At 40.9% G+C, this 17,784-nt stretch overlaps 1 protein-coding gene across 1 annotated transcript in view; it reads right to left on the minus strand.

Moving 5' to 3' along the window:
- The window catches only part of LOC128367707 (serine/threonine-protein kinase Nek5-like), a 47,581-nt gene extending 29,797 nt beyond the window's left edge, over positions 1-17,784 (minus strand). Inside the window, exons 1-8 of the mRNA XM_053328318.1 lie at positions 17,713-17,784; positions 15,176-15,312; positions 13,555-13,651; positions 13,363-13,460; positions 13,201-13,284; positions 10,181-10,251; positions 7,840-7,926; positions 5,796-5,850 (exon numbers count right to left, since the gene is read on the minus strand). Coding sequence (XP_053184293.1) covers positions 5,796-5,850; positions 7,840-7,926; positions 10,181-10,251; positions 13,201-13,284; positions 13,363-13,460; positions 13,555-13,651; positions 15,176-15,312; positions 17,713-17,728 — 645 coding nt within the window. The 5' untranslated portion in view covers positions 17,729-17,784. The remainder of the gene's footprint in view (positions 1-5,795; positions 5,851-7,839; positions 7,927-10,180; positions 10,252-13,200; positions 13,285-13,362; positions 13,461-13,554; positions 13,652-15,175; positions 15,313-17,712) is intronic.

Below are 17,784 nucleotides of genomic sequence, written 5' to 3' on the forward strand. Positions count from 1 at the left end.
ATGAGAACATTAAAAGTCGGACAAAACATGGATGCCCACGGATTAAGATAAATCGAATCTCAGTGGCTCGACTGGAAGAATTATGGGCTCAGCAATTCAAGTGTGATTTTCCAGAAAACGCTCAAGTAGAGCATTTGGAAATGTCGAAGGAAGACCAGCTTTTCATGGAACGAGTCTCTGAATCAGCCAAGCTGGTCAACGGCCACTACTCAATTGGTTTGCTGTTGAAGAACAAAGATGTGAAAATGCCCAATAATAGAGCAGTGGCAGAGCAACGAGCGCTCAACATGAAGAAGAAGCTTCAGAGAAGCCAGACGTTCAAAGAGGATTACGTCAGCTTCATGAACGAGATGATAAAAAAGGGCTACACTGTAAAAGTGCCAAACAAAGATCTAAACCGGAGCGATGGAAAGGTGTGGTTTATCCCGCATCACGGTGTTTACCACCCCAAAAAGCGGAAAATACGAGTGGTATTCGACTGTGGGGCTTCTTACCAAGGAATCACACTCAACGAACAACTACTGCAAGGGCCTGACATGACAAGCAGTCTCATCAGCGTCTTAACAAGGTTCCGCCAAGAGCCAGTCGCACTAATGGCGGATGTGGAATCAATGTTCCATCAAGTTAAAGTACCACCTGAAGACGCTGACCTTCTCAGGTTCCTGTGGTGGCCGGACGGTGACGTCTCACGAGAGCTGCAAGAATACAGGATGGAAGTTCACTTGTTCGGCGCCACCTCCTCACCAAGCTGCGCGAGTTATGCTTTAAGAAGATGCGCCGAAGATAACAAGAGCAGTTTTGATGCGGCAGTAGTGGATACGGTTTTATGCAACTTCTATGTTGACGACTGTTTGAGATCAGTTGCATCTGAACAAGAAGCAGTCAAGCCATACCAAGACCTGAAGGCCATCTGTCTAACAGGAGGATTCAGACTAACGAAATGGATGACCAACAACCGGGATGTGTTGACAAGTATTCCACAAGAGGACCGGGCTACAGAAGTCAAAAACCTCGACTTTGACCAGGAATCACTCGCCATCGAGAGGGCTTTAGGGGTCCAGTGGTGTATCCGGTCGGATCAGTTTAAGTTCCACGTGAACATCCAGCAGAGGCCTCTCACCCGAAGGGGAATCTTGTCAATGATGAGTTCAGTATATGACCCACTGGGGATGTTGTCTCCCGTCATTCTGCCTGCCAAACACATCCTGCAGGAACTGTGCAGACTGCGAACAGGATGGGATGACGCTGTGCCAGACCATCTTGCCCAACAATGGTCTAGGTGGATGGAAGAGCTTCAGCAACTCACCAATGTTGGGGTGGATCGGTGCTTTAAGCCACCAGAGTTTGGAGAAACAGTGGAGGCTCGACTACATCACTTTAGTGATGCGAGCGAAACAGGCTATGGTACTGTGACGTACCTGGTTCAGAAGAACAACAGCAACCAAATACACTGTTCATTTGTCTTGGGAAAGGCAAGGGTTGTCCCTCTTAAACCCACGACAATTCCGCGGCTGGAGCTGACGGCGGCAACCTTAGCTGTGAAGGTGGACATCACGCTGAAGAAAGAACTGCAGCTGGAGCTGTCAGATTCTAAGTTCTGGACAGACAGCACTGCCGTACTTAAGTACATAGCAAACGAGAACATCAGATTTAAGACATTTGTGGCAAACAGGGTCACTACAATCTTACAAGCATCAAGAGCGGAGCAATGGAGCTACATCAACACACGGTTGAATCCAGCCGATTACGCTTCCAGGGGACAAAGAGTGAGTGTCCTTGTGCAGAACGAGGCATGGATCTCAGGGCCTGACTTCCTCAGCAAGCCAGAAAGAGAATGGCCAGACAAGCCTGTTCAGTTAGAGGAGCTTACAGTCGCAGATCCTGAGGTCAAGAAAGGCATACTCGTTAATGCTACGACAGTAGAAGAAAGCACTGATGTAATGCAACAACTAACAGAATACTTCTCTTCCTGGATACAGCTAAAGAAAGCCGTGGCGTGGCTCATTCGAGTTAAAGGAACCCTGATAAACCTGTCAAAGAAGAGAAAAGAAATTAACGAAAAATACAAGGACCAAGAACAATTGAACAAAGAAATGACAAAATACAAGAGGTGTCTCAAACAGACTTACCTGACCCTGGACGATTTGCGACAAGCTGAGCTGGATATCATCCACCATTGTCAGCAAAGGAAATTTCAAGAGGAAATATCTGCTCTTCAGAGAAAGGAGCCCATCAAGAAAAGTAGTCGAATCTGTAGACTGAATCCGCAACTTCAGGAGGGAATCCTTCGTGTTGGAGGGAGGCTCAGTCGAGCATCCATGCCGACAGAAGCCAAGCACCCAATGCTTCTGCCTAAAGACCATCATGTGACTGATCTGATTCTCCAGGATGCACATGAGCGACTGGGACACAGCGGACGCAATCACGTCTTGTCTCATGTACGTCAACGATACTGGATTATTGACGCCCCCTCAATAATCAGGAAAATGCTGTCTCACTGTACCACCTGTCGAAGGCAACATGGTGCATCAGGCACACAAATGATGGCGGACTTACCAAGAAACAGAGTTGTACCGGACGAAGCACCTTTTACCAGAAGTGGAGTGGATCTGTTTGGACCATTCAATGTAAAACGAGGAAGATCATATGTAAAAAGGTACGGGGTAATATTTACCTGTCTCGCAAGTCGTGCGGTCCACATCGAAATGGCGACATAATTGGAAACAGACTCCTTTATTCATGCTCTGCGTCGCTTCATTGCAAGGAGGGGTCAAGTGAAGGAAATGAGATCCGATAATGGGACTAACTTCGTCGGAGCTGACCGCGAGCTCAGGAAAGCTATAAAGGAGTGGAATACTTCAAAAATTGAGAACAGCTTGCTCCAGCGTGACATCAAATGGATATTCAATCCTCCATCCGGATCACACCACGGAGGGGTGTGGGAGAGAATCATCCGCTCCATCAGAAAGATCATGGTTGCTACGCTGAGAGAACAAAGCTTGGATGAAGAAGGTCTTCAAACGTTCTTCTGTGAATGTGAAGCTATTCTGAACAGTAGGCCTATTACCACGCCTTCAAATGATATGAATGATCTGGAAGCTCTCACGCCACAGCACTTGCTGCTGCTGAAGACTCAACCAAACTTACCACCGGGACTCTTCCAGACAGATGACAATTACGCGCGCAGAAGATGGAGGCAAATTCAGTATATGAGTGATCTCTTCTGGAAGCGCTGGACTAGAGAGTATCTCCCTTTACTCCAGAAAAGACAGAAATGGAACCATCCATCACGGAACTTCATCCCAGGAGATGTAGTCTTGATCGTCGATGAGTCAGCGCCTAGGGGATCCTGGCTGATGGGAAGGATCGTCAAGACTATGGAGGATGAGCATGGAATGGTTCGCAAAGTTCGAGTCAAGACAAAGACTAATGAGCTTGAGAGGCCAATAACAAAGCTCTGCTTACTTCAAGAAGCAGCATGAGAAGGACTGTTTACTTACCTGACTTGAGAGTGTTATTTGCTTTGTGTTATTAGGAAGAAAGCTTTTCTTTGCATAGTTGTAATTGTTTCTTCCCTAGAAAGCAATTAGGGGCCGGGTATGTAGAGGCAGAAGTACAGTTCATCACTATAAGTAAAGTTAACATGATTAAAATGGGTTAAAAAAGATGCATAATTAAGTATATATGATGTAATGATTAATATTTTCATTTATACGTTTGAATAAGTGGTTAAAAAGCGTTAAAAAACATATTGGTGTTTAACTATTCATTATTCAATGTGATTCAGTGCATGTTGAAAAAAGGTACGCTTCCCCTTTAAGAACGGCGTGTAGATCGCTTGTTGACCTGAGAGCAAACAGTCAGTCGGAGCTTGTTAGCTGAAGAAGCAAATGGCTTTCTTACCTGTCTTTTAGCATTTTTTTGTTGCTGCAAGTGTATTAGCAAGCTACTTCGTTTTCTAACCTTATGGAATAAAGCTGGAGATCTTTTATATTTTTTCTTCACCACAAAACGTTTCCAGTGTGGACTTTGTTTACCTGCACAGTTGGGCTAGCTACAGACACTGCCTGTGGAGAAGCAACTTATGCTAACAGAGTAAGCCACTGCAACACATCAAGCTCTTTATTTTAAACCTCTACAGTGATGTTAGTATATTATCAGGTTATCGGCTCCAGTTCTTTCATTTGTAAAGGTTCAGGATTTTTATTATGTCATTGGCTTATTAGAGTCAGTCTGTCCAACACTTTGGTCCTGAATCAAATATCTGAACACATTTTAGATGGATTATCATGAAGTTTGTTTCAGATATTCATAATCTCAATCTGTACATCTGTTTGTAAGTTTGCTCTTTGTGTATCTCTTGAACTGTTCATCCTGTCAAATCCATACTTGGTGGGTGTGTGGCTGGGGACCCAAGGGAGTGAAGTGTCCAATTTTGTGCAATGTGGACACGCATTGAGTTGGCATACTTCATCTCGGTGTGGTATGCTGAATGTTTGGTTGCTGACAGAAAAGCTCTGCAGAGGGAGATAAAAATGGCAGAGAGAACCATCGGCTGATTTCTGCCCTCTCTGGAAGACATCTGCAGCTCCTGATGTCTCTGCAGAACTAAGAAAATCACAAACTATTCTCTCTGCTGCCCTCTGCTAGGAGATACAGGAACTTAAAGGCACAAAGAAACAGACTCAAAAACAGTTTTTACCCGTGGGCCCCCAAGCTGATAGATATTCAGTCGTAAGTGCAATACTTCTATTAGTTATATTTTTACACCATTTTCTTACACTATTTATTGCCCTATTGTATGATTGTTTATGTTGTCTGTCCTATTGGTTCATTTTTATTGTTTGTTTTATTGACTACTCAGCACTTGTTTCAGATGTAGCACTCCTTATCTCATTATATGTTCTTGTACAACAGGAGGGCCACAAACATCTTCATTCAAAGGCCACAAACAGAACACTATGATCTGATGTGGGCCAGCCCTTTAAAAAGAAGGAAGGAAGGAAGAGAAGACAGGAAAGAAAGAAAGAAAGAATGAAAGAAAGGAAGGAAGGAAGGAAGAGAAGACAGGTATGAAGGAAGGAAGGAAGAGAAGACAGGAAGGAACGAAAGAAAGCACGAAAGGACAGATGCCATTCTATGATATTCCATTCTATGATATTCTATTCTTCTCTTCTTTTCTTTTCTCTTCTCTTCAATTCTATGCTATTCTATTCTCTTCTCTTCTATTCTATGATATTCTCTTTTCTTCTATTCTATGATATTCTCTTCTATTCTCTTCTCTTCTCTTCTATTCTATTCTATGATATTCTCTTCTCTTCTTTTCTCTTCTATTCCGTGACCGTGTAGTTGCTGCTACAGCTGTTTTCCTCTCTCTCTCTCTCTCTCTCTCTCTCTCTCTCTCTCTCTCTCTCTCTCTCTCTCTCTCTCTCTCTACAGGCACTTGTTTATTCTAGTAGAAGAGAAGAGAAGTTTAGTGTTCTTTTCTTTGCTTTCATGTACTTTACTCACACACACACACATTCTCCACTCATGCATGGCATCCTACTGATATCACTGACGTACACGCCCCATATTTTACACATTTAGTTGAATTTGGTTCAATAAACAACCTGCTCCCATCAGTCTCAGCTGTACTTTGTGTACAAACTACAATGATGAACACAGTAAACATTACTCTTTCTCTTCTTATCATCTGCATCTCAGCATTGGAATTATGAGGAGGCTAAATTAAAGTTAGAGTTAGAGCCTTGCAGGTTCCAGCTGTGTGATGTGCAGGGTGTGGTGCAGCTTACTGGATGCCTTAGTGTGCAGAGTTCATACAGGACACAACCCAGAGACCAGATATCCCTGCAGAGAGGACACACACACACACACACACACACACGCACACACACACAGAGTAGGGATTTAAAATGCATGGGACATTCATTTTAGACAAACTGATGTTTTCAAACTCAAGAGATTCAGGGAGTGTAACTATGAAGTCACCATGAAGCTGCACTTTCAGTACATCTTGTCCTGTGTAACTTGACATATTTCTTGTTGAAACAGGATGCCCGGGTGGAGCTGAACACCCACCCCCACCCCCACCCTTCTTCTACCTCATCCCCTTGAGCTTAAGTCATGAACAGTAGAAACAAAGAGTCACTGAAGTAAAAAGTTTTTCACCTCTGTAATGAGTAAATCAACTTCTTTGATGTTTGCTTTTGGCTTGTGTGTGTGTGTGTGTGTGTGTGTGTGTGTGTGTGTTTATTTGTGTTTGTGTGTGCATGTGTGTCTGTCTGTGTGTGTGTGTGTGTGTGTGTGTGTGTGTGCGACTGTGCGTGCATGTCTGTGTGTGCATTCTTTTACTGTCTTTGTGAGGCCCTGTCAGGGCAAACATTGAGGACATTTTTGGAAATTGTGGACATTTTCCCCCCTTCTTTAAAGGATTCAGTGTTCTGTTTAGACTTGGTATAGGTAAAGGTTAGGTAAGGGTTTGGGGCCAGGACATGGATTATGTCATTGAAAGTCTCATAAGAATAGAAATATGGACGTGTGTGTGTGAGAGTGTGGGAAAGAGGAAGCAACACTGACCTAAGTCAGCTGTATCAAAACAAGACAGCAGAAGATAACAGAGCAGTGGTCTGTTTAAACACGCACGCACACACACACACACACACACACACACACACACACACACAGGGAAAGAGAATGATAATTACCTTGAGATGTTGAGTTTGCAACACATCTGCAATCCCTGTTAGTGTGTGTGTGTGTGTGTGTATGTATGTGTGTGTGTGTGTGTGTGTGTGTATGTGTGTGTGTGTCTGTATGTGTGTGTGTGTCTGTATGTGTGTGTGTACTTGTTGAAGTGAACACCCCTCTGCTGTGCTGCAGTGTGACCAGATGATGACAGCATGACTACAGAAGTGCTCTAATCAAACACACAGGACTGATGGCTGCTCAGTGAACAGACACTGTCAGGAGTGAAAATGCATCAGAGCCAATCCAAGGTGATGACTGACCTTTGACCTCAGTGTGTTCATGTGGATTTACAGTATTCTGCGATCATGTTTACAGTGCTGTGTGAGGAGCCTGAACACTGTACGGTGATGGCTGGGGCTGAGCTTTTTTTTTCTTTTTTCTTTTTCTTGTTTATTTTGATTGTTGAGTAATTAAATGTTCTATTTGTAAGAATCAGACATTCCTTATAGTTATACCAAATTGAGAAGCAAGTTCAAAGAGAATAGTTGAAAAAATGACATTAGAAGAGAGCGTGGTTCGATATCATAAAAAAGAGAAACTGTTGTAGTGTTGTAAATGCTCATATTAATTGCTATTGTACTATACTAAATTTAACGTTCAAATTCTAACATCAAGTACTGTCATAGATACTTATTTATCTTAGAACATGAATAATATACCTTTCTTTTTCACAGTAGCTGATAATTGGTTGTTTTGATGATTTGAGACTAACAGTGATGTAAGATGTGTCAAAAGATGTCATTCAACTATTTCCAAAAATGTAATATGTATTTTTATGCTTTTGTTGATGTTTCTTTAGCTTCCTCATCAAACACATGTAATGTAGGCATGTAGGCATCTTTATACTGATATTCTGTTGTGAGCACTTTGTTGGGACACAGTTTAAGAATGAAGACAGGATGTTGTGCCTTGCAGCACACATTTGTCAGGATTAAAGCTTCAGTATTCCTCATGATGATACATGTGTGTGTTGGAGCTCTGCCTTGACTTTGTTAGTGTCCACGTGAAGCCACTGAAGCTCATTACAGAATGTCAGAGAGAAAGTCAGTTCAGGCTGTGAGTGCTGTGCAGAGTGATGACAATACATACGTCTTGTTGTTGTAGGGCTGATTGTCACAGATCTCTGGGGAGAGGTAGTATGGTGTCCCAACACAAGTCCTGGCCAGCTCCATGGTGCTGCATAGACATAGGGCACAAGCATAGCACATTACCTCCAACCTTAAATATGTTTTTCTATTTCTACAGTTGTTTCTCTTTTGTGGTGACCTGCTGAATGTTTTCAGTTTTCACAAACATTTGTCAGATGCAGAGCTGCTGCAGAGGTAGAAACACTTCTATTGGCTAAACCAGGGCACAGCTTTTCAAATGATGAGCTTCTATTGATGAGAAGCTAGTAAGGATACATGACACTGTGCACAGGTGCAGTACAATCTTGGTCACATTGTGGCTCAGACTGTATAGTATCAGTTTTGAGGCATGTAGGATTGGGTGATGAATGCTTGTTTTATTATGTAAACCAGGGATGTCAAACATACGGCCTGCGGGCCAAAATCAGCCTGCCAAAGGATCCAATCCAGCCCACTGCATAAGTGTGATGCCAGGTTAAACTGTGAGCAGCCTACTTCATGTAGAATGCTGCTTTAGAGATGTTTCCACTCTGACCAGAATACAATTGTCTGAAAAACCAATGAATACATATTGTGCACGTATCAAATTTAAACCATTCATATTTCTCAGACTGGCACAGAGAGCCTCTTCTGATTCTGCCCACATCCTCAATCCAGAATACTAACTGTTACCATCTGGTAAACGTTACAGAACCCCCATCTGCAAGTTTAACAGATTTAAATATCCATACTTCCATTAGAATAATAAATAAGACTTTGTAAACAGTGTGAGGTATGCATTGCTGTCATGTTGATGCTGCTATGATTGGTGGAATCCCCTTACTGTTACCTTGTACGGAACTGTGCAACTTTACTTTTACTTTCTTTATTCTTTTTAACTATGGTGGCAGCTATCTCAGCACTTAGAGTCCAAGAAAAATTTTCCCTTCGGGGACAATAAAGTATCTATCTGTCTATCTGTCTGTCTATCTATCTATCTATCTGTCTGTCTGTCTGCCTGCCTGCCTGTCTGTCTGTCTGTCTGTCTGTCTGTCTGTCTGTCTGTCTGCCTGCCTGCCTGCCTGCCTGTCTGTCTGTCTGTCTGTCTGTCTGTCTGTCTGTCTTCCTGCCTGCCTGCCTGTCTGTCTGTCTGTCTGTCTATTAAACATCAATCAGCAGCTTCTGTGCAAAATAACCTGAAAAAACTGAGACATGATATTGTTGAATCTGCACTCATTTTTCTTAACACATCTCAGGCGGTTCATCTGTTTTGTGAATAGATAGCTTATTATAGTAAAGTTATATTACATATTATATTTATTGTATATTTATGACATTATATAGTACATTATTATTGAATGGTTTTACTTTTCTGGCCCACTTGACTGTATGTGGCTGCTGAAGTAAAATGAGTGTGACCTGTAAACAGGAAACAGTAAGCAGAGACACCACATGCACTCATGTTCTGAAAATACAGCAAAACCACACAAGACCAAAGACTCACTAGTTGCTTCTTTTCACCTGATGAGGAGCAGCTTCACCTGGAGAGCATAACATGGCTACGCATTCATGCTATACAAAAAATTCCATCATTTATGCATGTACAGGTGCCCTAACCAACTGGTAATAAGGGTATAATCCCTCACTGGCTTCTCACAAACCCCAACACTGGCAGTTGTGTTTACAATGTTCAGCTGATCTGAAGCACATTGAACTTGAGTGCAGAGTTAGTCCTCCGTGCTGTTTATTTATTACTGTACATTGCCTCTTGACAGACAGCAGCAGATGATTCAGACAGTCAGATTGAGCAGGTCTGCATTCCTTACCTCTACGTGTATAAAACAAATTAAATGAATGATTAAAAACACAGTATGTTTTAATGTCATTTATCTAATATCTTATTTTATTTTTCACTTATTTCCTTTCTCACCCCTGCCTCTATACTGCTGTAACTTGTTCATTTCACCCCATGATGAATCAAGTTAGCTAGTCTGGGGTGAAAAACTGAAAATACATACACAGTGTCATTTATAAGACACACATTTGTTCCTACTTTTGTCATAAGCTCAGTTTAATTGTACAGACTTCAGGCCAAGCTGTATTTCCACCAGCATATGTGTTTACATGTCCCGGTCGACAGTGTGTGGAATGATAATGACTTGTTTGGAGGTCTTCCATGTGTTACAGAGCCCTCAGTGATAAACAGCTGCACTGTTTGAGTCAGTGTGTGTGTGTGTGTGTGTGTGTGTGTGTGTGTGTGTGTGTGTGTGTGTGTGTGTGTGTGTGTTTGTGTGTGGGGGTGTGTGAAGATGACACTGACTTACTTATTCAACATTCTTGCGATTCCAAAGTCCCCGAGCTTTGCTTTCATCCCTCCGTTGGTTAGGAAGATATTCTAGACCAGAGGGAGAGAAGGAATGAAAGCATGTCTGTGTTCCAACAGAAAAACAGTGACTGGGCATGTATCATGTGTGCCTGAATGTGTGTGTGAGGAAGTAGATATAACTGATGAAAGATGGTAATGGTAGTGAACAGAGAGTGGTCTGTGGTCAGTTGTGTCAACTTATTCTGGGTGTTGGCACAAAGCGAGGTCTTTGTTCAGAACAAAATGAGCCTCAGACACTTTGGCCGTACAACCCTCTGTACTCTACAATTAATAATACTATCAAATTCAAAAACTTAAAGACTGTGTAAAGTGAATTCAGACATGTTCTTCTAAACACATTAAATAGGTCATAAATGTATTTCTAAAAAAGGTGTAAAAAGCATTTCAACCATTTAGATTTGAATTGTGGAGCTAGGCTTCACAAACTGTGTTTCAACATTTCTGTGTTCAGGATTTAGTGGGCGGGTCTGAAAATGATTAGCATAAACCCGCCCTGCTGCTGTAGAGGTATAAATACATTCAAATTTGGCAGGGTGGTTAACAACACACTTTTCTGTGGTATGTCAAACTCAGAACATATATTTATTCTTACTTTACACAGACTTTAACATCAGAGTAAGTGGATAATGTTATCAATCATGTGCAGGTTCCATTAGGAATGCCGGTCATGTCAGTTTCCAGCAGCAGTTGTGATCTGATTGGATCCATAATGACCCTTTATACATCCTGGAACAATACAGACAAACTACTAAACATTGTTCATCATTTTCACATTTTTTTCTTTTTAAAATGTTTCGAATTGAATACTCAAAGTCAGATTCCACAAATAACTGCACACACTTTTTGTAAATTGCTCGTTTCAGCCTAATGAATGTCAACTTGTTCATTTCATTTCACACTGTTGTTTGATCATGAGCATAACCAAGCTATGCGAGGCCACCTGCTCCATTCCATATATGGATAAGAAATCAACAGATAAAAAGAAAACAACTGTAATGGTTTAAGTCATCAAAATGTCTCTGCAGCTTTTCTAATGTGAGATTTTGTAATTATCATTGTAAATTTGAATATATTTGGGTCACAGTTTGAAGATGTCACTGTTGGCTCTGGGAATTGTTCTCTGTGAAACAATTAGATAGAAAATAACCAACAGAATAACTAACCATGAAAAACAGCAAGGCTGGATTAATACCCCCAGAGACACACTGACACTCATGACCCCCCCCACACCATCTCACTGCCCGATGTTACCCACCCTGCAATTTCAAAATATTTTGAGCTTGTTTGTAATTAGTGCTTATGGTAATTATCCTCAGTAACATCAACTTCCACTGCTCACTTTAAGGCAAAATGTAAACTGTTCATTGTGAAAATGACAAAGAAACTCCTTGAATTGTAATTATGATGCTTTCAGTGGAGCACTGGTTATTAAATATGGACTACTTACACATTCAGTCAGTCTGTTATTGTCTGTCAGGCTTTTTCTCTCAGTTTATTAATTATTTCTCTTTGAACCTTTATGTTTCACCTCCTCATTAGTTTCCATTAGAAGTTGTTGCTGACTTGGTGAGAGGTGTGCAGCACGTGTTTGTTCCATGTCTGCATCAGTAAATCTGTGATCGATTGAGTGGTCTGTGTAAGAAAGCCGTGAACGTACTTATCTAAATTACTTAGACCTAGCTTGACATAGGTGCAACAGATTAAGCCAGGATGCACTGATGAGACTTGGTCAAGCCTGGCTTTTTCAGTGATCCTGAATTTCTTAATTCTACTTCAAGTGCTGAAACACTGCTGCATTCACAAATCACAAGACAATGATACAGTGGATTAAATCATCTCAAGGCAGTGTATGGCTCAAGATGATAGTAATATTGGTGTTCTCTGAAAACCAAGCACAGCAGTTATTACTGGTATGTGACTGAGTACACAACAATGCCATCCTGATGCACACACAGCTGATGCATGTTTCAAAATAAGTGTCACTGAGTGAGCAAGGCAACTTCACACACTGCAAAGCCAACATATAATGCACATTATAAATCAAGTCCCACAGCAGCATCACACCACAGTGATGCAAAATGCATGTTAAGCAAACAGCAGGTCAGGTGCTAAAAGTCCAGCTCCTCCACAAACTCAAACATAATCTTTCTTTTCTTGACTTCTCCACAGGACTTTTGGATACAGCCGGCTCTGTCCATTTTCCGCTAAGTGATCAATTTTTCTGCACACCAGATGATACAAACTAACCACAGTGCATTGTGACACGCTGACCATTTGTCACTTTCCCAGCTGTGAAGATGAGAAATGAAACAGTCAATCATGACATTTTATTTTCTTAGCATGAAAGCGACAATATCAACGCCAAGAGAGTGTGTCTATTTCTGTGAAGTCCGACCAATCGTGGAGGCAAGGCAAGGCAGCTTTATTTATATAGCGCATTTCATACCCAGGGGCAACTCAACGTGCTTTACATACAAACAAACGAAGGGCCCCTTTGTGATCAAGGGCCCCTGGGCACTTCCAGTTTGGCCGTATGGTAGAAAAACGGAGCCAATTATATTAGACGTGGAAGCAGGCAGGTCGCTCACTTAGAGTCCGTTCTGCCTGAGCTTTTAGGGAGTTTTTATTTGCTGCTGTTGCTGCTGCTTGCTCATGTGGGAATGTTGTGTGCCTTTAAATTAAATGAAGGAGTACAGTCTAGACCTGCTCTATGTTTAAAGTGCCTTGAGATAACTTTTGTTGTGATTTGTGGCTAAATAAATAAAAGTTGATTGAGTGAGTTTAACCAAAGGTCTGAGTGTGTTTGTGTAATGAAATGTCTGTCAGTCCCTGCCTTGTGCTAACTTGACCCTCATGTGTAAGAGCTGGATGTGTGTGTGTGTGTGTGTGTGTGTGTGTGTGTGTGTGTGTGTGTGTGTGTGTGTGTGTGTGTGTGCAGCAGTGATGCAAGTCAGATACCTGAGATTTGATGTCTCTGTGGAGAATCTTCCTGTCATGGATGTGTTTGAGGCCCAGGCAGATCTGAACGAACCAATCCACGATCTACCAACACAGCACATTGTCACTGTGTGTTTATCTGTGTGTGTGTGTGTGTGTGCGTGTGCATGTGTGTGTGTGTACCTTGGCCTCAGTGAAGGCGACTCCTCTCTGTATGTTGATCTTCTTCATCAGATCTCCTCCGTCACAGTACTCCATCACTATACACAGGCTGCCCCTCTCTACACACACACAGTATTTTTGACATCAGTGCAAATACTGCTGACATAAAGAAATGATTACATAATGAAACCTTCACTGCAGAGGTACACACACCTTGAAAAGAGCGGATAAAGGTAACAATGTTGGGGTGTTTCATCTTGGACATCAGCGTCACCTCTTTCAGAGACGCTTCCTTTTCTCTCGCTGACATCTGAGCAGTAAACACACGGTTAACCCTTTCCTAGCTGTGTAAATGCATATTAACCTCTGTAACAACTAGTTACATTTAATGAACTCTTAAGGATTTTGAATTGGTTTGATATTTAATTATGCGTTTTGGTTTGCAGTCTAATGTCCTGTATTGTGTAGCTTAATAATGAATTGTGTGTATTATGTACTTTAATAATGAATGTTTCCTTTTTTACATGTTTTTTATTATGAATCTATTTTACACCATATTTTAATAACTAGTCTAATTTAAGGGTCTGTTTTTGGACCTCTGTCTACAGGCATGCTAGGAGCTATGTGAGCCAAATGCTAATGTCTGCATGCTAACATATTCACAATGACAATGCTACCAAGCTGATGTTTAGCAGGCATGTTAGCCTGTTTAGCCTGTTCATCATATTAACTTAGCATGTTTGTAACTAGCATGTGGTTGTTCACAAACAAAGTTTAGGGATCCCTAAAGTTATTAGAGGAGGTGAGGAGGTACATGACCAATGGAAATCCATTCCATAGTATTTTCCACTGCTGCCCTCACACATGAGGATCTTTAGGGAGGTAAAATAAAGATGTTTTAAGGTGTGACGCTGTGGTTAATGTCTAGTTTACTTGATTAGAACTATGTAAAGATCATGGTTTGGGTTCAAATGATCACTGGAGACAAGTTTTACAATTCCTTAAAGATATGCAACCTTTACTGTCATGGCAACAGTGAACACCACCATTACTTGACATGAGCAAGATTAAGTCGATCATAGTTTCTAAATGTCGGTTTCCATTATTTTTCGATTAATTGCCCAGCCCTAATTTACAGTAGACTAGACTAATGTACACTGCCATGTTAAATAAATGAATACATAAATAAATAATAAATACATTTTAATCCTCTAGTAAAGATATCATACTATGATGGGAAAATACAAGAGTACAAGAGAAATCCTGTTGCATGTTGTTGTTGTTGCCTTGCTACTTGATATGTGTAACAGGTAGGTGAATTTATAGTAATGTGTCATATTTTATGAGTTGATCATCTCTTGAGCATATCAAAACTCATCTTCAAAATAACATCATAATTAACTTACAGTAAATAGGAAATACATTTGTATAAAATGAAACAGGATGGAAAAACTCCTGCACCACAGTGGATAGAAACACTTTGATCTCATTTCATTTCCCTGTTAAATCAAATGTAACGGCCAGGTAAAGGTTTCCCAGCCAAAAGAATTTATTTACATTGTTCATAGAAAGAAGTTGTCCTGGTTGTTTTAAGTGTTTTTTTCTCTCTATAGAATCAAGTATTCAACAATGTACATACAGTGTATACACACTTCATTTGTAGAACTTCATTTCATTATCAATAAAGACAAGCTATTGCAAGATAAAAGTTCAGAATAAAAGTGAACTCTGCTTACAAAACAGTATGTTGTTGTTGTTTCCCCCCCCAAAAAAAGTATTATATGTTTGGTTTTTTTTTTAAATCAGTGCACTGATGAACATGCTGCAGTTTTACCTTCCTCAGGTTGATCTGTTTGACCACACACTGTCCGTCTCCACCTCCCCCTTTGTCTCTGACCAGGAAGGCCTTCCCAAACGCACCCTCTCCAATCTGACTGATAACTTCATACTTGTTCATAACACCCGAAAGACCTGCAACAAAAAACACAGAAATGTGCAGATTCAAATAGATAATTGAAGCTGCACCATATGTCATAATGCTAGGTGATGATCTGTTTCTTGTTTATGACAGTAGACATCAGTGGCGGCTGGTGAACATTTTTTTTGGTGGGGCTGGTGTGCCAACAGATTTCCCTGCCTAATCTAGCATAAGCATTCAAATGAACAGTCGGAAAATGACTACAGTTCCACAATAATAATTTAATTTCATAGAAAAAGTAACAATTTACAGCTATAATTAGACTTTATGCTATCAAATACTATACAATACAATCAAGGGATAAATTCACAACAAGGGTATGATTTCAGCTGAATCTATACAAATCAATAGTGAGTGAGTGAATGAGTGAGTGAGTGGAGGGGGGAGTGTCTAAGGTGAGTGTGGGTTGAGAAGAGAGAATGAAAGAGAACTTTTTCTATTAAAATGTAACATATACAAAGAATTTAGAATCAAGTTATTTTCAAAAATTAAACATAAAACAGATGATTTTAATACCCTCTCTAATCAAGACAAAAAACAGCATCAGTGTCATACATTTGTCACAGCCTGTCACAGCATTCTCCACAACTATATTACAATTACATAATATTACATATTGACAACATATATATATATATATATATATATATATATATATATAACTTAAAAGACACACGAATGTCTCTGGTCCTCTGTGTGTCTGTTCCTCTGCATGTCTTCTCCCAATGTTCTCCGTTTCTTTGTGGGTGGCTCCTGAACAGGTCCCCTGTACTCCTCATCCTCAATCAGATTAGGAACAGCCTCCCTGATCCAATACATAAGTTTTATGAGTCAGTTGTGAAAACTGGTTAGGGATATATTAACCAAACCCAAGGTTGTTATAATTATTTCATCTAAACTTCACAGATAAATTAATAATTTGAATAAGATGACATATAAGCATTTAAGGCTACAAATAATTTATGCAGAGAATTAACAATTAGGCTAGGCTACATAATAATGCATTTAACCAGAGACATTATAATAAGAGGAGACATATCACTCCCATTGAAATGCATAGGGAAACTACGCAACGCCAAGATGGCCGGTGTTTGCACATGTCCCGCCTCTTCTGGTGCCGTTGCTCCAATCATTTTGCTGGTCCTACGCGGTCACGTTTTTGCGACATTTGGAAGTCATTTTCAACAGCGACATTTTAAAACACATGATCAGCAGTTTATACTACTTTGTGTAGATATATTTTGTAATGCTTTATCCAAAATTGTGGCATGATCTGGGAAAGTTGACTGTGAGCAAACTCCTGTCTCTGCTGTGAGCGTAAGATGACGTCTTGCTGTCAGTGCCTGCCGTAAATGAAGACTGTCGTGAAGTATTGCGCATGCGCAGTCCAAGATGCCTGTAAGGAAAAAGGCTTTTAAAACGTTAATTTGATACCAAACCATCAAACCCTTTCAGCAATTATAGTTTGATTTTCATCGTGATTTCAAAACATATGTTTTTCATGTCCCTTAGACCTCGGAAAATGGAGATACAGCTCTCTCCCTATTCATTTAGATAGCCGGTTGGTCTTCCTATGGCCAAATAGCTGCCCGGAGGCGTGGCCAATTTTGCCGCCGAGTGAGATGACTTGCCTTAGAAGGACTTTGATTTAACATACCTGATAGCCTGCATGCGGTTAATGAATGCCTGGGTGATTCCTGCGATGTAGACAGCATCGATGTTTCAGTTTCAGTTCCAGCTCCTTAAGGAGAAGTTTTTCCTCCGTCGTCCGTCTTGCAAAAGGGTAGATTAATAATGCTTTAACCGAATTTGGTGGAAGCTGCTCTTGAACTCCGGTTGTCACCGCCATCGTCGTAGCACGTATTTTTTTCCCCGCCGTAGCGTAGGACAGAGTCTGGGAGTCGCACTACGAAAAAAACTATCGCTGGCTCCTCATGTAGCTTTAGCAATCCTAAACCTTCGCGCATGTTACGTAGCAGTTGGGCTGAAATTTCCAGCGCCCCACCGGCGTTAAATTTGGCGACGTTGATAGGCCAATTATTCATAATTTCTCCCTAGCAACCATACCGGATTGGCTGTTTGGCTGCAGGTCAGGGGCGCTTTGCCGAGCGCCCCATGAGAGAATGATACACTGTCTGTCAGTGGAAATTCACTGTTTAATGAGTGTCAGTTGGTGGAAATGTTGTTTAAATGATTTAAATTGCATGTAGGCACACACACTATTAAGTAAAACTGGCATTGATTATTTTTTTTAAATGTAAAAGATATTTTTTCCCCTAAACAGCTGGTGGGGCGGAGCCCCAGCGCCCCCTATGGGCCAGCCGCCACTGAGTTACATTATAACTGTATTTAGACTTGTCTGTGTATGCAGAATTACTAACTATTTGATTTACCTTTGGTTAGTTTCATCACATTTAATAAGCAGATGATTTTGCGTGTACAGTGAACCCTCGCTATAACGCGGT

Source organism: Scomber japonicus, chromosome 11 (assembly GCF_027409825.1).
Source record: "Scomber japonicus isolate fScoJap1 chromosome 11, fScoJap1.pri, whole genome shotgun sequence".
Classification (NCBI taxonomy): domain Eukaryota; kingdom Metazoa; phylum Chordata; class Actinopteri; order Scombriformes; family Scombridae; genus Scomber; species Scomber japonicus.